General features: G+C 40.1%; 1 protein-coding gene across 2 annotated transcripts in view; it reads left to right on the top strand.

The window, feature by feature from the left end:
• LRBA (LPS responsive beige-like anchor protein) overlaps positions 1 to 20,815 on the top strand; it is a 939,113-nt gene that overhangs the window by 424,140 nt on the left and 494,158 nt on the right. For both annotated transcript variants that reach the window (XM_077477021.1, XM_077477022.1), the window contains exon 36: positions 6,951 to 7,117. In XM_077477021.1, coding sequence (XP_077333147.1) covers positions 6,951 to 7,117 — 167 coding nt within the window. The remainder of the gene's footprint in view (positions 1 to 6,950; positions 7,118 to 20,815) is intronic.

Below are 20,815 nucleotides of genomic sequence, written 5' to 3'. Positions count from 1 at the left end.
TTTATTTTTTTAAAACAAATTTATTCATCAGTTTAGGCCGATATGTATTCTACATATTGTTGGTAAAAAAAAATCTCACTAAGCGTTAATTGGTTTGCGCAAAAGTTATAGCGTCTACAAAATAGGGGGTAGATTTATGGCATTTTTATTATATATATATATATATATATTATTATTATTATTTTTTTTTTTTACTAGTAATGGGGATCTGTGGTTTCTAGCTGGACTGTAACATTGCAGTGGACAGATCAAACACTTTTTTGGGACCATTGACATTTATACAGCGATAAGAGATAAAAATTGCCACTGATTACTGTATAAATGTCACTGGCAGGGAAAGAGTTTTAATACTAGGAGGAGATCAAGGGGTTAATTGTGTTCCCTGGGAGTGTTTCTAACTGTATGGAGGCTGGGCTGACTGGAGGAGGAGAAAGATCACTGTTCCTAATCACTAGGAACAGCAGCTCTCTTTAACTCACCTGTCAGAATGGGGATCTGTCTGTCTGTTTACATTGACAGATCCCTGGCCAGCTGACATCTTGGTCATCAGGTTCCCCACTGTACAGCGGGCGCACGCATGCTATGGTTCCTTGAAGGAGCCGACGTACACCTACAGCAATTTGTGGGAATGTGCCGACCTGCTGCCGTATAATGATGGCAGCTGGTAGGCAAGTGGTTAAAACATTTTTTTTCCATACTGTCAACCAGTCAGTATCCCTGATCATGGCCACACCAGTTGTAACACTGTACTGAACTGTTAACTATATGTTGTGTTTTTTTTTTTTTAAGTAATTTTTTTTTCTAAATTTAATTTTCTAAAAAATGGACACCTTCAAAAATCTCACTATGCTAAAACCTTGGATTGTCTGCTTTCAAGAATGGGGTAATTTGGGGTATGTACTGTTATGCCTGTCATAGGGCATCAGTACATCAGGATTCATAAATTTTCATATATATATATATATATATATATTAGTTTGTGGTCGCTATAACTTTCCTACAGACTAAATTATATATACTGATTTGGGTTATTTTCACCAAGGAAATGTAGCAGAGTACATTTTGGCGTAAATTCATGAAGAAATATTTGCTAAATTTTATAACACAAACCAAGAGAAATGTGTTTTTGGAAAAAAAATGTTTTGTTTTTTTAAGCAAAAAATAAAAAACCCAGTGGTGATATCCCCAAAAGAGAGCTCTATTTATGTTAAAAAAAATAAATAAATAAAAATTGGTCTGGGCAGGAAGGGGGTAAAAGTGCCTGGTATTGAAGTGGTTAAATTGATTCTTTCATGAGAAAAGTATGGGGGCTGCAATTGTTACTCATCTGTTGAAAATGCTAGTTGCCTCGCTATGTTTGGCTTCAATAGAGTGGGCCTCGAAATATACATATTGTGACTGAGAATTTCTTATCTAGGGCAATGCTGGGTATGTCTGCCACCCGAGGTGGCCATTTTGCCACCATTAAACCCGCAGGCAAAGTTGCATGCCTGTGCACACACAGGCAGTCAGCTCAATGATGTTGAGCCTGTTAAAAATAAAGGCTTAACATCACGGAACAGTTTCCTGCCTGGCTGCTGTACCTTAAACATTGGAAGGTGCAGTAGCCAGCAGAACTGTCCTCACCGATGCTGAACCTGCATTTTAACACTCTGCACCACTGAAGAGGCTTGACTGATGTACCTGTGTGACGAACAGAGAACTTGGGCAGTGAAACTGAACTGCACTGATGACAAATTGTCTGAAATGGACACTCAAGCCTCAGTGCCGCCCCCATCTGAGTCAGCCTTCTCAACTGGCCTCATGGGCAGCATGGCCCTGTTATTTATATTTGATACTGATAAGCAATGATTACCTGGAATGTGTTAGGCTGCATTCACACTTAAGCATTTTAAATCATTCACACAAATCTACCCCCAATTTTAAAGTGCTGATGTGTGAATGAAAAATTGTGGGCCTTGCGTTTGATATGCCATTAATTTGAATGACCCCTCAAATTGCGGCACCACGCATTGCGGTAAGCATGTCGCCCAAAAAAAAGTTCAGGTGCTACTTTTGGGCAACATGCTTCCCACGGTATTTCTGCAATTACAGCGCGACAGACCCGTCCTGCAATTTGTGGTGTCATTTAAATGAATGGCATCTCAAATCTGAGTCCTGCAATTTGTCATTTACACATCAGCGCTTTCAAATCGCGGTCAGATTCGCGGCAAATCTGCCCACTGTTAGAAACACTGAAGTGTGAACGCAGCCTTTAGAGGCTTTGCATTTCCAGCTGCACATGCAACTCATATTTAATAAAAAGATTTTAATGAGCACAATTAGTGCAGACTGTAGCTGGTTATTATTAATTATGCAAAAGTTTTAAATATGTTTTCCAACTGCTAATGGTTTTATGTATTGCAGTATATGTCTCATTGTTTAGCAGCCACTGCCCCTTTTATTTACAAAAATGGTTAAATGTGTGAGCTAGGACTCTGGCTTGCCGGGTATGGCTTTTGCCCTAGGTACTTTGAGTTTAAGTGATATTTTAACCACTTCACCGCCAGAAGGATTTACCCCCTTCCTGACCAGAACATTTTTTGTGATATAACACTGCATCTCTTTAGCTGACAATTGCGCGGTCATGCAACGCCTACCTAAACAAGTGACATCCTTTTTTTTCCACTAATAGAGCTTTCTTTTAAAGGCATTTGATTGCCTATGTTTTTTATTTTTTGCGCTATAAACAAATCGACAATTTTGAAAAAAAAAGGAATTGCAATCATAAAAAGCAATTGCTATCATACCCCCCAAAAAATATATTAACAAAAAATTCTTCCACAGTTTAGGCAATATTTATTTTTATACATAATTTTTTTTATTTTTTTTATCGTGACTGCGACATTGCGACTGACAGATTGGACACTTTTTTGAAACTATTGTGGGACCATTGACATTTATACAACAGATACATCAGATCTAAAAAATAGCCACTGATTACTGTATAAATTACACTGGCAGGGAAGGGGTTAAACACTCGGCAATGATTGTAACAAGCCCCTACTCGCTCGGTTCCACTCTGTCGACACGCCTCTGCTGCTATTGGATCAGATTGCAACATCTGATAGTTCCGTCGTCCGATGCTCTGGGATTCGAACTACAGCTATGTGCCATTCTAATCCAGTTGTTATAGCTCAGAACAAACACCAGGCAGGCTGTATGCAAGTTCAAACAGAAATCTCACGTTTATTGGATGCACACAACACACTTTCATACATAGCAGTTTGAACACCCCGTCCAATCAACCACTTTCCTATTGGTCAATTGTTAAGTACACTCTAGTCTTCACTTGGGTCCTCTTGGCCATGCAAATGAGGACTTGAAACGGGGTCAGCAGGGATTGGTCCAAGAGCTTGAAGAGGAGGGCTAATATGTGTAATGACACAAAAGTCTCGGGAGATAATACACAAACGGTCAAACACAGAACAATGCCTTCCATCCAGACCACAGAGACATCTGGAGGGAGTTAGCTTTAAGACGGGGCGGAGGACCCACCACTGTGTAATGGAATCAAGGAGAAATACTTCAGTATTCCAAAGATCATGGCGGCGATCAAGGGGTTAAGTGTGTTCCCTGAATGTGTTCTAACTGTAGGGGGGGTGCTCACTGGGACATGACAGAGATCCCTGCTCCTGATGACAGGGAGCAGTAGATCCCTGTTATGTTGCTAGGCAGAACAAGGAAATGCTTTGTTTACATAGGCACTTACTCATTCTGCCTTTCTTCACCGCAATCACGGGCCACCTGCGAACATAGTTTGCAGGCACGCTCACGCATCCGCCCACTAGGTGGGGTTTTCAAAGGGACGTAAAGGTATGTCCTTTTGCCTGCCCATGCCATTCTGCCGGCGTAAATCGGCGTGTGGTGGGGGGCATGTAGTTAAGCAACTTTACCCATAACACCTTGATAAAAATGTTTTTAGCAAGGAACATACATTCCTCATTAATAATTATGCTGCCAAAATTAGTGTGTGGGTTTGACAGTGCCTATACTGTTTTAAATCCAGTAATACACTAATTTTTTATGTTTTACAGCTATACCTGCAAAAGGGGCTAGCCTGAAGTGATCTAGCAGGACTTGATTTCTGACTTGAATTCCACCTTAATCACTTAATGGGTATGCAGCTTCTTTATCTTTGGATCCTCACCTATGTTCCTGTTTAGGCTGGTGCTGTGACCACTTAGACCACTTAGCCCTTTTTTCTGTTTTGAGGTAGCTCATTTTTTTTGTAGTATCCTATGGAACCATTCTTGCATGCAGGGACTAGAGTTGACTCCTTACACCATGTGCATTAATAGAAACGCACAGCTCTGTAGCCTAAAATCCTAAAATGAAAAGGATGGAGGCTGTACTATCTGTGAAGACCGGAGGTTCAGAGATGCAGCAGTAAGAGAGCAGGAGCCAGCAGCACTAAAAATGTTTTAAACTGCAAGTGCTGGTGTAAACAAATGGTTTACTGAGAGTTTTTTGTAAAAGTTATAGCGTTTACAAAATAGGGGATAGATTTATAGTTTTTTTTTTTTTTTTTTTTTTTTTTTTTTATTAGTAATGGTGGCAATCTGCAATTTTTATCATGACTGCAATATTATGGCTGACACATCAGACACTTTTGACACCATTTTGGTACCATTGTCATTTATACAGCGATCAGTGCCATAAAAATGCACTTATTACTATGTAAATGGCAGGGATGGGGTTAAACACTAGGGGGCGATCAAGGGGTTAAGTGTGTCATAGGGAGGTGTCCTAACTGTGGGGGGGGTGGGCTTCCAGTGACATGACAGTGATCACTGCTCCCGATGACAGGGAGCAGTAGATTCCTGTTATGTCACTAGGCAGAATGGGGAAATGCCTTGTTTACATAGGCATCTCCCCCTTTCTACCTTTCCACACGACTATCGCAGGCCTCCGGCGAACATCTAGTTCCCGAGACCCGCGGGTGCGCACACGATAGGCGGCTAATTTAAAGGGACGTACAGGTACGCCCATTTTGCATGCCATTCTGCCGATGTACATCTGTGTGTGGCAGTCGGGAAGCAGTTAAACTAAACAACCTCAGAGGGCTTAATATAATATATATATATATATATATATATATATATATATATATATATATATATATATATATATATATATATAATATATAATATATATATATATATATTATAGTAACAAATGAAAGTTTGAGATTTACCCTTGCTTTTATTTTTGAGTGACAGTGGTGATCACATCAGAGAGAGCCAATCTCCCTATTGGGGACCCAGACGACAATAAAAACCTGACAGTGGCTCAAAACCCTCACTACTCTGTCCAAATTATGCTTTGCTTTTAGTTATACTTTATTCAAAATAATCGCTGATCCAAAAATAAATTGTATTACCATGCAGTTATGACACCACCTTGGTAGAGGCAACACATTATGTGTTTACAGTTAAAACCTAGAACAATTGCATTAAGGCAGTTGTTTAGAGATCAGTGCGTGTATGTTCAGTTATGAGCGTCAGCATTTGCCTCATCGTGGGTTCGGTGCCTCTTTTTAGGCATGATAAATAATATATTATTTTATTGTGAACATACATACAGAATGTTAGTTTAGAGAATGATCTTCGTCAGATTCTTGTCCTTATACATTTTTGTGTAATATTACCATTCTTTCATAAGAAGGAAAACTATTGTGAATACGATTTTTGGAATGTTTTATTTCCAATTTTTTTTTTTTATTGTTTTATTATACATGACATTACTGGTCTTAATTTTATAATATAAGGTCAAATGCAGCACTAATGTTCTGCAAAGAGACAGAGATTGATAATCGGTAAAGAATGGACCACTAATGTGATTTATATCTATAGATTTTATGTCAGGTATGAAAAGTTGCTCTTCAAATTGTAAAGACTGATCCATTAGACCATTAGGAAGCACTTGAAAGCATTTATTACCTCTCTGCCTGCCTATTTTGGAAATGCACTTTTTTTTTATATTGGTTGGATGTTTGTATAGTATATTGTGAATTTATTTGACATGTATGTACAGATATTTTTTTGAAATGCAGGTGTCCATTTTGCAATATAGAATGCCCTGTAAGCCTTTGTGCCCTCAGTTGAATCCTTTTTTTATTTATTTTTAATTTTTTTTAGTTTAGGGCACTATACGCCGTGAAATGCCTTGGATTACAGTTTATGCATTGCAACCATTACTTTTTTTGCCGCATGTGGTTATTGGCCCCCTACCCATCATCCAGCCTGGAACAAAAGGTTCCCCTTTTTCTTAGCACGGGGTGGCCCTACCGATGACTTTGCTATCCCTAGTATAGCCCTGAGCATCATCTGATCATTGATCAACAGTAGGTATAGCTTGATGCAGAGTGTATCCTAGTAATGGTAAAACTGTACAGTTTACCAGTACTAAATGCCTATCAAGTTACACCTTAATGTCCTGTAGGTAAAACCATTATGTATTTTTTAGTCTTGTACAAGTTTCTTAAACATATTGCATTAGAAATTTATGAAGAGGATGATACTGATTTGTACACAAATTGTATCCAATGCTTTGGAAATTGTATCAAATGGATCTTACATAGGGTGCAGTGACCACAACCTCGACCCCCAGTAGCTGCCCAACACATCTGAGATCATTGGACTGTTGGATCTACTAGGCTTACTGTGTGTTTGTTAAATTAATGCTATTGTATGAAAGGAAATATGGGGCTGTGGGCTTCAATGGAGCAGGAGATCAGTGCTCCTTAAAGTGGAAGCTACATTCCATGCTACTACTGAGCTCTGCACACTCTGCCCTTGTTAGATTTCAAGTAATGGTAAACAGAAAATCTAAATAATGTGTACAGATATTTTGTAAAATGTTCATTTAAAATCTGATGTTTTAAGGAAGTTTTGTTGTTTTTCTTTCAGTCCCTTTCTGCACAGTATTCTGCAGACAAGAGAGAAGATGAAAAGATGTGTGACCATTTAATAAGGGCAGCCAAGTATAGAGATCATGTGACTGCAACCCAACTTGTACAAAAAATTATCAATATTCTCACAGATAAACATGGAGCTTGGGGAAGTTCTTCATCAAGGTGATCATTTTATTTATTTATTTTGACCATATCTTTTACTTTACTAGATGAAGAGTATTACCTGTCAATTAAGTTAATTTACAACATGCAAAGCTAAGTCACTGGAGGTAGGGGAAAGGGGCAAATAGAGCTTTTAATGGTTAAGGCTGTCTACAATAGATGTAAGATGCCAGTAGTTTATTGAAATCAACATCTCTTAATAACCAAAACGCCAGCATTGGGAGTTTACGGATTAAAAATTTAATATACAGCCTTGCTTAATGGCATTCTCTAAATGAGCATTTGATATCACTTGAGATAGTGGAAATAAAGGACCCACAAGATTATATTAACCCATGCTCCTCACTTACAGTATGTTTATATTTTACTAGACCATGTCCCTGTTTTGATAGGCTTGGGCCTCCCTACACCCAAAAATCTTGACCATCATGGTAAAAGAACTATTAGGAGGTAAACTAATGGTTTAACAATAAACCAATAAACAATAGCAAAAAAGTTTGATATATGCAATAATATAGTTATTCAGATTTTGAACAGGTTTGCAGTAATGTATGAAGAATATGTTGTGTAATTCAGACATCACCAATACATAATCCTGATCTGGAAGAGAACTCCTTGTATTGCCTCCTTAACAAAATACTAATGATATTTATATATAGTCAGTATATTGGTACATGGCCTCCATTTCCAGCTGCACAATATAGTAGGTAGGTGTTTTAGCAATCAACACAGTAGCAGGATGTGTCAAATAATAAAATAAAATGTTTGATTTATTACAAAGCCAACAATAGGGAATAACATATTTATACAACAAAACCTGGCCTAATGTTGGGCTGTGCTAGACAATGTAAAAAGAAAGCATTGCCGCACTAAACATAGGTGATGAAACAAAACAAGTGTCCATACAGTGAAGACAAATCATATTTTTATAAATGGGGAACTTCTTGGTGAATATCCAACTGAAGTGAATGAGACAAATGCACACCAGAAGGCTAGACTCCAAGTTATAGGAGTCTAGACAAGCATGGTATACCATCTCAAAGGATCCATCCAGCTTCCTTCACTATGCTGAAGGCAATGGTGCAGTCATGGCTGATAAGTTACTCTGTATCGGGGCCAGTAAGGAAGAGATAAAATGCCCACATGTTGTTAAAACTGTATGATAGTTTATTTAAATGTAACAGTACTATGTACTTATACAAATTCCATTAAAATCCAGTGTGTATGAATCCAGACATTCCTGGGAATCAATCAAAATGTACATAGGTTTGGCATGAGTGATAACCTCACAGATAATGGACTCTGTCCTACACGTTTCGTCAGTTGACATCATTGGGGGCATCGTGCTAGACAGTTACTTTCGTCACCTTTTTACCCTAGATCAGGGATATGCAATTAGCGGACCTCCAGCTGTTGCAGAACTACAAATCCCATGAGGCACAGCAAGACTCTGACAGCCACAAGCATGACAGGCAGAGGCATGATGGGACTTGTAGTTTAGCAACAGCTGGAGGTCCGCTAATTGCATATCCTTGCCCTAGATGGATTTTCAGGTCTCAGGGATCCCCAGAGTCTGGCCGCTAGAAATTTTTGGTGCATGGAGCTAGTCTGCATACATCACGTCTGACATTTATGCACATGCTTGTTCTAAGTGACTCATCAAGCTTTAAGGGAAGGATTAGGCATCATGCACCCTATATAACGTTTGTCCTGCTGCAAATCGTTCGCTTTTTGGCATGGTGGGTGGGGTCTTCCGTTTTTTTGTTTTTGGATAAAAGCTCTTTTATTGCCATTTAGCACTGGACTAGAATATAGCTGGGAATGGCAAATGTTACCTGCTTGACTGGAGTAGGGTAGACATTTGCAATCAATTTTAGTCTATGTAGAAAGGTATAGGAGTTCATAGACAACATGAATTATTTATTAATTGTGTTTTGTGTTTGAACTAGCAATTTCATATGACATTTTTCATAACCTACTTTAATGCATATTATAATGTATAATATTAGTTGATCAAAGGTGCAGTCAGTCTATTTGAGTGAGTTAATAGGCTTTAATAGCATGAATTGTAGCATGCTATATTTATCTTGTTTTACAGATGAGGGCACAATGAGAGGAATCTAAATGCAATTCACCTAACTGAATTCTGAGCTCTGCTAATATTCTTTTCTGTGTGCACTTGGCTATCTGGATTTTTAGTTTTGCAGTGGTGTGAATGGTAAATTGGAATCATTTTTCTTGTGTATGTAAATCATTTTTGCTTATAATAAACAGGAACATTATACTTTTTTTTTTCCAGTTTAGCACTGCAAGTGTTAACACAATTTTGCTTCATCTTTTAGTAAATTGAATCTCCCAAGGATTTTGGTTTAATTTCATTTATGCTATTTTCATTCCTTTCTGTCCTTTGGAATTCATATCGCTTGCTTGTTGCCAGGACCTGGAGCCTTAATACTTTCCCATTAATGTCATTTATTTTGTTTCAGTATTGATGGCTTTCCTAATGCCGTCTGATCAGTAGGCTGCAATGCTGGCAGCTGGCCCAGGATCGGCAGTGGTTTTAATAAATCACAATCAGACCCATGCCATTACATCAATATTTTTAGTCAATTATAGAGAAGGTCAGGTGCTGCATTCGGCAATGACACTCCAGCATGTGGCATTTTGAGAAAACATCTGGTGTAGCAACCAAGATGCAGGTTGGCAGGAATGGGAAAAAAAAACGGTATTGCCCATTTGAGGCAGATCAAATGAAATCTGCATTATTATAGGCAAACCACCGATGATTACATGTTCTTTTTTTTTACATGGTGTGGTTATTACACCTAATTCTGTTATACATAAAAAGATTCCCAGGTTCCATTTCAGTCAAAATATTATTTTCTCTGAAGCAGATGGGATTTGTTGTTTCCTCACAGCAGGCATCTAATATCTTTTGACACCTGGTGACCTGTCTGAATGCAATTTGTGTCTTAATATCAGGCTTACACAAGCTGCTGCTACAGGAAGTCAACATGTTCTTTTATTCCTTGAGATTTGTGCAGTGTTTTTTTTTTCCTTCCTTCTAGCACAGAGAGTGAAAGTATTCAGCGCACATAGAATTTGTGAATATTTGCCCTTTGCTGTCACTATTTTTTTTTTTTTTGTAAATTCCAAGCAGTTACAGATTAACCAAGTAAAAAATGTAGCTGCCATCCACTACCTTTTCATACATTAATGTCATAGATGTGAGGCTCAGGTGAATAGAAGAAGCAACGCTGCTGATAAGGAACAGTGGATTAGGCAAAAAATAAAAAAAAAACTGCATAAAATGAACGGAGTGCAGGAGCAATTTTTTTTTTCATCCACACACACTATGCACCTAACAGGCATTGTGTTTATTTGGGTCAGGAGACAAATCATCTTTCATGTAGATGACACCTGGTAAAGTGGCTGAATGCAAGAAGGATGAGAAGAGATGATGGAGAACAGTAGATGAAAGTCTCTGAGGACAGGCTACCCTTTTCTCATCGTGTCCTTCATTGCATTCTAATAGGCTGACTAATGTACCATAGAAATTCACTCTGGGTCTTCGTATAGTTGGGGGGATAAAAAGAAAGTGGCACTACTTGTCGTCAAAAAAAAAAAAAAAAAAAAATCATAAGCAAAATTGCAGATATAAATTATCATAGGCGTTGCAATAAGGGTTTCGGCGTTTTTATATCAAACTGCCAGGATATTTTAAATTAGGGTGCAGAATCGGGTTGCAGCTGCTTTCAAGACGCTGCTTAAGATTGTGCGGAATATGTTCTAATGGATGCCCTCAAGCAAGAAGCTAGATTTTTATTTATTTATTTTTTTCTTCTGTGAAACATTCATCTTTTTCCCCCCTTTTTTTCCCCCCTGCATGTCAAGAGCCCTGCCGGTAAAATCTTTGTGATGCTCTCTTCAATTTTTCTTCAGTAAATCAAATCTTCTTCCTTTCAGAAAAGATGAATGCTAGAAGGAGCGGGTGTTATAAAAGAAAGAAAGGAGACTGAGAAAAATCAATGCGGGCAAAATTGAAACAGTATGCCTTGGTATTGATTGGCCTTGTGAAATCGAAACTAACAGCTTTGTAACTGTTCCAGTGGACAGTTAGCTGACCTGTAATGGACAAACTATCAATATTAGCATTACTATTTTATCTTGTAGTATGTCATTTTGGAGCAGATCACCCACCACAAAGAGCGGGGGCCTGGACTGATATTCTAATGCTATATACTAGTGGATTCTTTCATTGCCTTCCTGCACATCTCCCTACTCACTCGTAGATAAGGAACACTTGTCAGACCCTGATAACATTAGGCTCATTTAAAAATGGGATGTTTCTTCCACATTCCAATTTATTCCTTGTAGACGTAACACAACCTTGCCAAGACTAAACTCGATTAGAGCTGCCTTCCTCCAATCTTAAGGTTACCATTATGACTATTGACCTCCATTTTGGCCCCTGCACAGCTCTTCACTACAGTTGAATGCTCTGATTCTATTGTTTGCAGTCTCTTACAGCAGAGAAGGAGTTACACAGTCTGGTTTCTTTTTTTCTGTTTATTACTTTTGTGATGAGATTTCACTTAGCATTTTTATAATGAATGAAAACTGGTACCTTGTAGAATTGCAATCCCATTAGCCTGCAGTGCACTGAAATGTGAAATGCAATCAAAGCAAATGTATGCAGGGAAAAAAAAAAAAAGCTTCTCCCAGCCCCCTCAGTGCTTTTCTTCCGCCGTTTCCCCACCCTGCAGTTATTGCACTTGACATCAGTGTAAAGTAACATTCATTGCTCTCTGGAGCTCTGAAGATGTTTAGATTTTTTTTTTTTTATTGCCAGCATCGGCCCATGTAATAATATTGTGAAATAGCTTAATAAAACTAACAATTCTCCCAGTCATACCACTGCTGAACCCCCCACGCACCTCCAGAATGACAAACCATTTATAAAAAGGCAGTGTAATGTGAGGCGTAATGGTAAAACTTCTGAGCTGATTAATACAACTGGAATAATAAAATCTCTGTGAAGCAGATCTAATATTTTATTATTTCTTGAAATGTATGTGTGTGTATATGTATATATATATATATATATATCTCCTTGCATTTCTGTCAGATAATGCCCCACTTTGCCCAGAAAATTGTTGCAATTATAAATGTTTACGCACTCTCATGTTTCTTTTGTTTGTATTGTATGACACAAAAAAGTGGCGAAACAAAAAGCGAATTCTGACACATTCCACGCAAAACTCTAAAAATGGACTGGACAAAAAGTATTGGTAGCTTCTCAAAATTGTAAGAAATAATTGCAATCCAAGTTGTGATGCTACTGTAATTTGTAATTAAACTCGCCTTATTACACTGGCAACTGGTTTGAATGGTAAAAAATTGGCTCAAACTTTGTTGTGTGTCTGTGTGCCCCGAGTCCCCCTTATACTTACCTGAGCCCCGTAATTCCCATGACAGGAATGAGCACACCAGCTTCTGGCCGGTGTCTCATGTCCTGATTGGATAGATTGATAGCAGGGCGGGCAGCCATTGGCTCCTGATACTGTCAAATCCAATGAAGTGGGGGTGGAGCCAAGTCCGGCTGTCTGTCACACAGCAGCTGTCTGGACACAGCAGCAGGGCATGGGAGTGCACCCGTATGGGTGTCCACAAAAGAGCGCTTCTCCAATGGGGCGCTCAAGAAGAGGCAGAGCCAGGAGCGTTGCAGAGGGTCCCCTGAAGAGGAGGATCAGGGCCACTCTGTGCAAAACCAACTGCACAGCGGAGGTAAGTATGACATGTTTGTTTTTGCTTTTTTAAACTGGACCTTTACAGCCACTTTAAGGTTACAAGTCCATCTTCAGAGATCATAATGTTCCTGTGTCCACTGTGCACAACTTTATCAAGAATTTTACAGTCCATGGCACTGTAGCCAATCTCCCTGGACATGGTTGAAAGAGAGAGATTGATACAAGAAAGGATTGCTCAAATGGTGGATTAAAAATAACCTTTATTGACTTCCAAACAAATTGAAGCTGGCCTTCAGGATACAGCTGTGTCAGCTTGCAGTATACATTGCCATGTTAATGAAAAGGCACGCTATGGTAGAAGACCCAGGAGGAGCCTACTGCTGACACAGAAACATAAAAAAAAACAGATTGGAGTTTGCCAAAACTTAGCTGAGGAAGCAAAATCCTTATGGGAGAATGTGCTGTGGACAGACTAAACAAAATGACAGCTTTTTGGTAAAGCCCATCATACTTTTTTCAGAAAAAAAAGAGGGCTTTAAAGAAAAGAATACAGTCCTTACAGTAAAACATGGTGAAGGTTCACTGATGTTTTGGGGTTGCTCTGCTGCTTCAGGCACTGGATGTCTTGACCGTGCGCATAGCATTATGAAATCTGAAGACTACCAAAGAATTCTGGGGTTCAATGTACGGCCCAGTGCCAGAAAGTTGGGTCTCAGTCAGAGGTCTGGGGGTCTTACAGCAGGAAAATGACCCAAAGCACGCATCAAAAAGCACCCAGAAATGGTTTAAGATAAAGCACTGGAGAGTACTGAACTTGCCAGCAATGAGTCAAGATCTAAATCCCATAGATCACCTGTGGAGGGATCTCAAAACAGCAGTTGGGAAAAGGAACCCTTCCAATCTGAGAGGTCTGGAGGAGTTGACGAAAATAGAGTGGTCCAAAATTCCAGTAGAGAGGTGGAGGAAACTCATTGATGGTTTTAGGAAGCAATTGATTTCAGTTATTTTTTCAAAGGGGTGTGCTACCAGATATTAAATCGAGTGTGCCAATAATTTTGTCCAGTCAATTTGTGGAGCTTTGGATGGAATGTGTCAGATTTGGCTTTTTGTTTCTACACTTTTTTGCGCCATACCAATACAAACAAAATAAATATGAGAATGCATAAATAGTTGTAATTGCAACAATTTTCTGGGCAAAGTGGTGCATTAACTGACAAATGCAGGGGTGTCAATGTTTTTGGTCGTGTGTGTGTGTGTATATATATATATGTATATATATATATGTATGTATATATATATATATATATATATATATTATATATAATGTGTAGTATCTTAAAAAAATGAGTACACCCCTCACATTTTTGTAAATATTTTATTATATCCTTTCATGTGACAACACTGAAGAAATGCCACTTTGCTACAATGTATGTGAATGTGCAGAAAATGTACACGTTTATGCAAGCTGTACACCCACTACTTTACATGGTAGCAAAGTGTAATTTCTTCAGTGCTGTCACATAAAAATATATAAAATATTTACAAAAATGTGAGGGGTGTACTCACTTTTGTGAGATACTGTATGTGTGTGTGTGTGTGTGTGTGTGTGTGTGTGTGTGTGTGTGTGTGTGTGTGTGTGTATATATATATATATATATATATATATATATATATATATATATATATATATATATATATATATATATATACACATACACATACACACACACTGTACTGTACCGGATTCTACAACAAATTCTTTAAGAATTAGAATATGTGCAAATACCATACCACTTTCACCTAATCAAAGTTCTTAATGTCTGGGCTCCTGGAAACAGCATTTATGGCAATTGACACTCCTTGTGTTCTCTATACTTAGATGTGAAATGATGGGGATTATAATTATACTCTTTTCTGGTCTGGGCTATGCATGTAATTACAGAAAACATTTAGATTATTGGATGGAGAAAAAAAAAACTTTGCTTTGAATTATAAAGGATAATGGGTAGGGATGTAATGAGATATTGGCCGATGAAAATTATCAGCGTTTTGCCAGTAATGGCATGCTGCGACCCATTGACTTCAATGCAAAAATGCCCCCTAGTGACTTCCATGAAAAATCATGTCCCATTGACTTCAGTGCAAACGATTTACCACCCTTCGTGACCAGGCCATTTTTTGTTATCTGGTACTGCGCTACTTTAACTTACATTTGCACGGTCACACAGCGCTGTACCAAAATAAAATGTATGCCCCTTCCCCCCCCCCCCCCCCCACAAAGAGATTTCTCTGCTTTTTTTTTTTTTTTTTTCGTTCTAGACAAAACAATTTAGAAAATAAATATATGTACCGTATATACTCGAGTATAAGCCGAGATTTTCAGCCTCTTTTTTGAGGCTGAAAGTGCCCCCTCGGCTTATACTCGAGTCACCGCTGTCTGACTGCTCGATCAGCGTATCGAGCAGACAGACGGCGGACATTAAAATTCAAAAGCCGCGCCTCCTTCTCCGCCTCCGCCTGTGATAGGCGGAACACTGAATTTCCCAGCAGTCAGTGTTCCGCCTATCACGGACATCCGTTCATTCTCATACTACGGACGAGTATGAGAGGATGTCCGTGATAGGCGGAACACAGGCTGCTGGGAAATTGAGTGTTCCGCCTATCACAGGCGGAGGACGGAGGCGCGGCTTTTGAATTGTAGAATGGCCGCCGAGAAGAGCGGCGATCCTGGAGCGGCGATCCATCGGCACGGCACGGGACGGAGGAGGCGCGGGACGGAGGAGGCGCGGGACGGAGGAGGCGCGGGACGGAGGAGGCGCGGGACGGAGGAGGCGCGGGACGGAGGAGGCGCGGGACGGAGGAGGCGCGGGACGGAGGAGGCGCGGGACGGAGGAGGCGCGGGACGGAGGAGGCGCGGGACGGAGGAGGCGCGGGACGGAGGAGGCGTGGGACACACACAGACACACACAGACACACACAGACACACACAGACACACACAGACACACACAGACACACACAGACACACACACACACACACAGGGATGGATACACACACACAGGGATGGATACACACACACACACACACACACACACACACACACACACACACACACACACACACACACACACACACACAGGGATGGATACACACACACACACACACACACACACACACAGGGATGGATACACACACACACACACACACACAGGGATGGATACACACACACACACACACACACACACACACACACACACACACACACACACACACACACACACACACACACACACACACACAGGGATGGACGGACACACAGGGATGGACAGCCATGTCTCGCCCTCGGCTTATACACGAGTCAATAAGTTTTCCAGTTTTTTGGGGGTAAATTGGGGGCCTCGGCTTATATTCGGGTCGGCCTATACTCGAGTATATACGGTATATGTGTATGTATGTGTGTGTGTTTTTACTTTCTGCTATAAAACGTATTCAATAAAAAAAATTAAAAATCAAATGTCTTCATAAATTTAGGCCAATATGTAATTTGCTACATATTTCAGTAAAAAAAAATCCCAATAAGTATATATTGATTTTGCACAAAAGGTTTTAGAATCCACAAACTGGGATATTTTATTTTATTTTTTAGTAAAGGCGGTGCTCAACGACTTATAGCCAGACTGTGAAATTGATGCGAACATTTTGATGCTGACACCATTTTGATGCTTTTTGGGGATCAGTGCTAAAAATATACACTGTCACTATGCTAATAACACTGGCTGTGAAGGGATTAACATCAGGGGTGATCATAGGGTTATTGTGTGCCTAGCTAGTGTTTTACTATACTATGTGAGGTGCTTTTAATTAGAAGAGATGGAATTTTCTTCCTGGCTTTGCAGGGACATAAACTCCATCCGTTACCTCTTGTTAGAGCAGTGATCTACCTTGTTTACATAGGCAGATCGCAGTTCTGTCTCTGCCTGACGATTGGCGGCAGACATTGAGTACTTCCGCTGTGTGTAATCACAGTGCAAGCTAGCCGCCAGCGGTGCGCATGCGTTCCCCATACCCTGGTGCTGCCCTATAGCGGTAAAACTGCTATAGGGTGGACTTTAAGTGGTTAATTTTAATGAAAAATGTTTTTTTTTTTGTTTTTAAAACTGTCCATATTAACTTTTCATATTATTTGTGTTCTATGAGCAGCTATACTATGTTCATGAATGTAATACTTTGAAAAATAATGTCAATTTTAGCCACTTGATTGATATAAGTTATGAAACACATATGGCCTAAAATATTAGATGTTGAAAAGCAGGATGACACGATCCAAGTGACACACATACACACACACCACTTTGTGTCCTTGGCAGGCCTACGAGATATACATAGTCCTAACGTGTTACTGAACCACCAGGGTGAAATAGAAGTATAATTTTCCTGTCTATTTTGCATCCTCCCTCCCTTCTCTCCAAGAACCTGCCATGAGAGATAGCCAGCTCGCCTCTCCTCTAGAAACCTAGTACAGGAAAGCAGATGTAAAAAAAAAAAAAAATAGGCAGTAGTATGCTGTTGTAGTAATTACGCTAATGTTTATATTTTCTATCCCTTCTTTTTACAAATATTTTTTTTCCCAGCAAAAATTTAAACTATTTATTTGTATAAATCCAATCGCACGTCTGAGTAGTTCAGAGCAACAGTCAGACATACCGTAATCTGTCTTTTTTCCTGCTACTGGAGTGGTGAATACACATGACACAAGCCCTAACATTTGATTCCAGGGTGTGCATTACATTAGGGTTAGACATTACCACATTACTCGCTTTCTGTGGCGCAAAAGCCCATTATAGCTGCGATCTTCGTATCCAAGCAGGAAGCTTCAGGTGCCTTTTTAGAGCTCTAGGTCTCCGTAGAGGAGCCTACCATGTGGCTTTCCTTTATCACCCTTTTGGCTGTGGGTTGAGGAGGAATTGAAGGAGACGTCGTCTGAAAAAGCAGCCTCTGCCAAAGCAGATGAATCCTCTGAAGATGCCCAAGCCTCTCAGGTGGTCAAAAAACAAAAAACCACAAAGATGTTTAGTTACTGAAGGTTGTAATATAAGGTATCATGGTTGGGGTTTTGGAAAGGGCCTAAACCACACCAAGTTATGTTGCATTATCATTCTGAAGAGGCTGTGTCCATCCACACAGTGTTTGCACAGCCATACCCTATGGAATACAGTTTTTACAAAAAGCAGGTGGTCCCTTCTGTGGTACCTGTACTATCTTAAAGTGGATGTAAACCCTCACATGTACCCAGTGAAGTGATTAGCCCCAGAAGATACAGAGATGAAATAAATCTCACTAGTAAGTTTTACATGTATATCTGCTGTCTCCAACTTTCTATATTCTTTAGAATGTGCACATCATGTTAGAACATTTTCTACCTGTGGGCATACACTCTGTGGGCTAATTGGAGGAAAGACACACAATCCCACTCCACGGGCAGAGAAACTAGGGAACATGCAGATCTGTACTGTAAATAGACCAACTCTCTGCGTATCTTTCTCTAAGTTGCCTCCCCGACACAACTTTTCAGCTGTTTTTATCTCGTGTGTCAGAGAGCTTGTCAGAAGTTATCATGTTGATAACAGAGGAAATGAAGAGCAGAAAGCAGAAATTTTATGAATTTACAGGTTTGCATCCACTTTAATTAAGACCCTTACTCAACTGCAGGCAAAAAATGTGATTGCTTTTTTATGTTGTCCTTTTTATTGACTAAATTGGTCAGACAACACTAGGAGCTTTTCCCTGAAGTGTTGCACTTCTGCATGGATGGTTTGGGATATCTTTATCTTATCAACATTCTCACCTGATTATCAGTGCTCATAAGGCAAACACAGTGGCTTAAATGCTTATCATCTGAGCTCCTCTGCAAGGAATAGTTGAAACATATGCCTTTTTGATGATGACTTAATGGCAGTGTTCTGGATATGTTTTCTGAGAAAAAAAAACACAGGCAAGAGCACTGTTGCCGCTAAAGAAGCCACAGAACAGAAACTTCATTTGGAACCAAGGATTCCTTTTGTTCAGACCTTGAAGGTGAAACGGCTTCCTTTTAGAAAAGTTCTCAAGCCCACCAAGTCGGCCAACAAGCCTTCTTTTAAATGGACACCCTCACATCTGCAAGTGATAGGATTCTTGGTGGCCTTCACAGGACAATAAAGATCTCCTAATATCTGGATTCAAAATGCGGTCTTCAGAGGCTACAAGCTGGAGTTTCACATTTTTCTGCCTCCAAGCCTCGTGCTGTCAGACATGCCTGCAGCACCTAACAAAAGAGCACCCTTGCTGGCTTCACGGCACCAGCTGCTCTTGGGGGAGGTTGTTGCCCCAGAACTAGAATGATTTCATGAATACTGTTTTAACCTGTTAACAGTGCCCATGACAAATAGCGGTGTGTGTGTGCCATTCTGCATCTGAAATGCTTGAACAAGTTCTTGCATGCTCAGGAGATCCATATGGAATCTCCAAGGTCAGCAGCTGATTCGCTTCATCTAATAGATTAGCCTTGGTCATCAAAGATGCCTGCCTTCACATCATTGTATTTTAGCTTCCTCAACACTACCTGTGCTTTGCGGTCAAGAGCAACATTTTCAATTTGTGGCTCTGCTCTTTGGCTTACCCACGGCACTGTAAGTTTTCACAATGGTTCTGGCTCATCTGTGAGCTGGGAGATCCTAATTAGGGGCATCTAGACAATCTAATCTTGTGGGAGCTATAGCAGGATGGCCTATGGGCCAATGTGCAGCAGATGGTGCAGGACTGCAGCTGGGCCCTCAATCTCAAGAAGTTGACCCAGGAGCCATTGCACCAACTACAATATCTGGGTCTCGTTCTGGAAATGGCCTCAGCACAAGTTTTCCTTCCCCCAATAAAAGCTTTGTACCCTTCAGTCAAATCTGCATGAGTTCCCTAGAATACCCCTCAACTTTTGTGTGACCATACTCCTAGTTCATGATCGTTTTGTTTAGGTAGTCCTGTACATGGAATTGTTGCAACTCAACATTCTGACCATTTGAGACAGAAGGCATTTTCTCCTTTGATCACCGCATGCCTCTGAAAACCAAAGTCAAGTTATCCTGATCATACAGTACAGGACACAATTAATGTATTCGTACACTATGGGTTTATAGGCTTGTTCTCAGGTGATTGGACGCTGGCAAGCTTTTGAGGAAACACCCCTCTGGGACACCTCCCCGTAACTGTTATTGTCTTCCAAAGCCTGCACAAAAGCAGTGTATCTTTAGTGCAATCCCAATAAAACCTTGAGAACTGTAGTCTGGCTGTAATCTGTGGGAATGTATTTACTTCACAGTGCAAACTCTTCAATTTTGGTCCTAAAATTTAACCACTGAGATCTCAAGCTCAGGTGGATGACTAGGTGTTGTAACACATTTTAATTTTGCTTCTGCCTTGCCGCTTCCTCCTGCTTTGTAAAGAATCACAGATTTAAACTAGTCCACAATCGCCAACTCTTCATTTGCAGATGTCTGGTAGCAAATGGAGAGGAGAAGTCCACCATGTGACAGGCGTATCATTACAAGGAAGAATCCTCAACATGGACACAGGCTATTGCTAGTGTCTAGAGGTCCTCATTCTCTTCCTCCAGCTCTGGGGGGGGGGGAAGGGGGCGGAAGTCAGTGCAGGCCATTTTGAGGAGCCCCACATACTTTGTTTCTGTAGGCCTTTTGCGGCACCACTGAGGCCTGGCCAAAATCTCCATATTCTTTAAATTCCTGATCCTGCCTTGTTGCTACAATGCCATATACATTAGAAACTTGACCCCAGAATCACTGGAGTTGGTGAGGTAGAGCTGCTGGAATGCACAGCCACTTTCTCATTAGATGACAAATATTGGGAAAGACCTGCTAAATGTGAGGGACCGACTTACCAGCATTCCCTCGCTACTTCTT

This window comes from Lithobates pipiens, unplaced genomic scaffold (assembly GCF_037356315.1).
Source record: "Lithobates pipiens isolate NorthernLeopardFrog02 unplaced genomic scaffold, aLitPip1_a1.2 Scaffold_13, whole genome shotgun sequence".
Classification (NCBI taxonomy): domain Eukaryota; kingdom Metazoa; phylum Chordata; class Amphibia; order Anura; family Ranidae; genus Lithobates; species Lithobates pipiens.
This window is presented reverse-complemented; position numbering and strand designations above follow the sequence as displayed.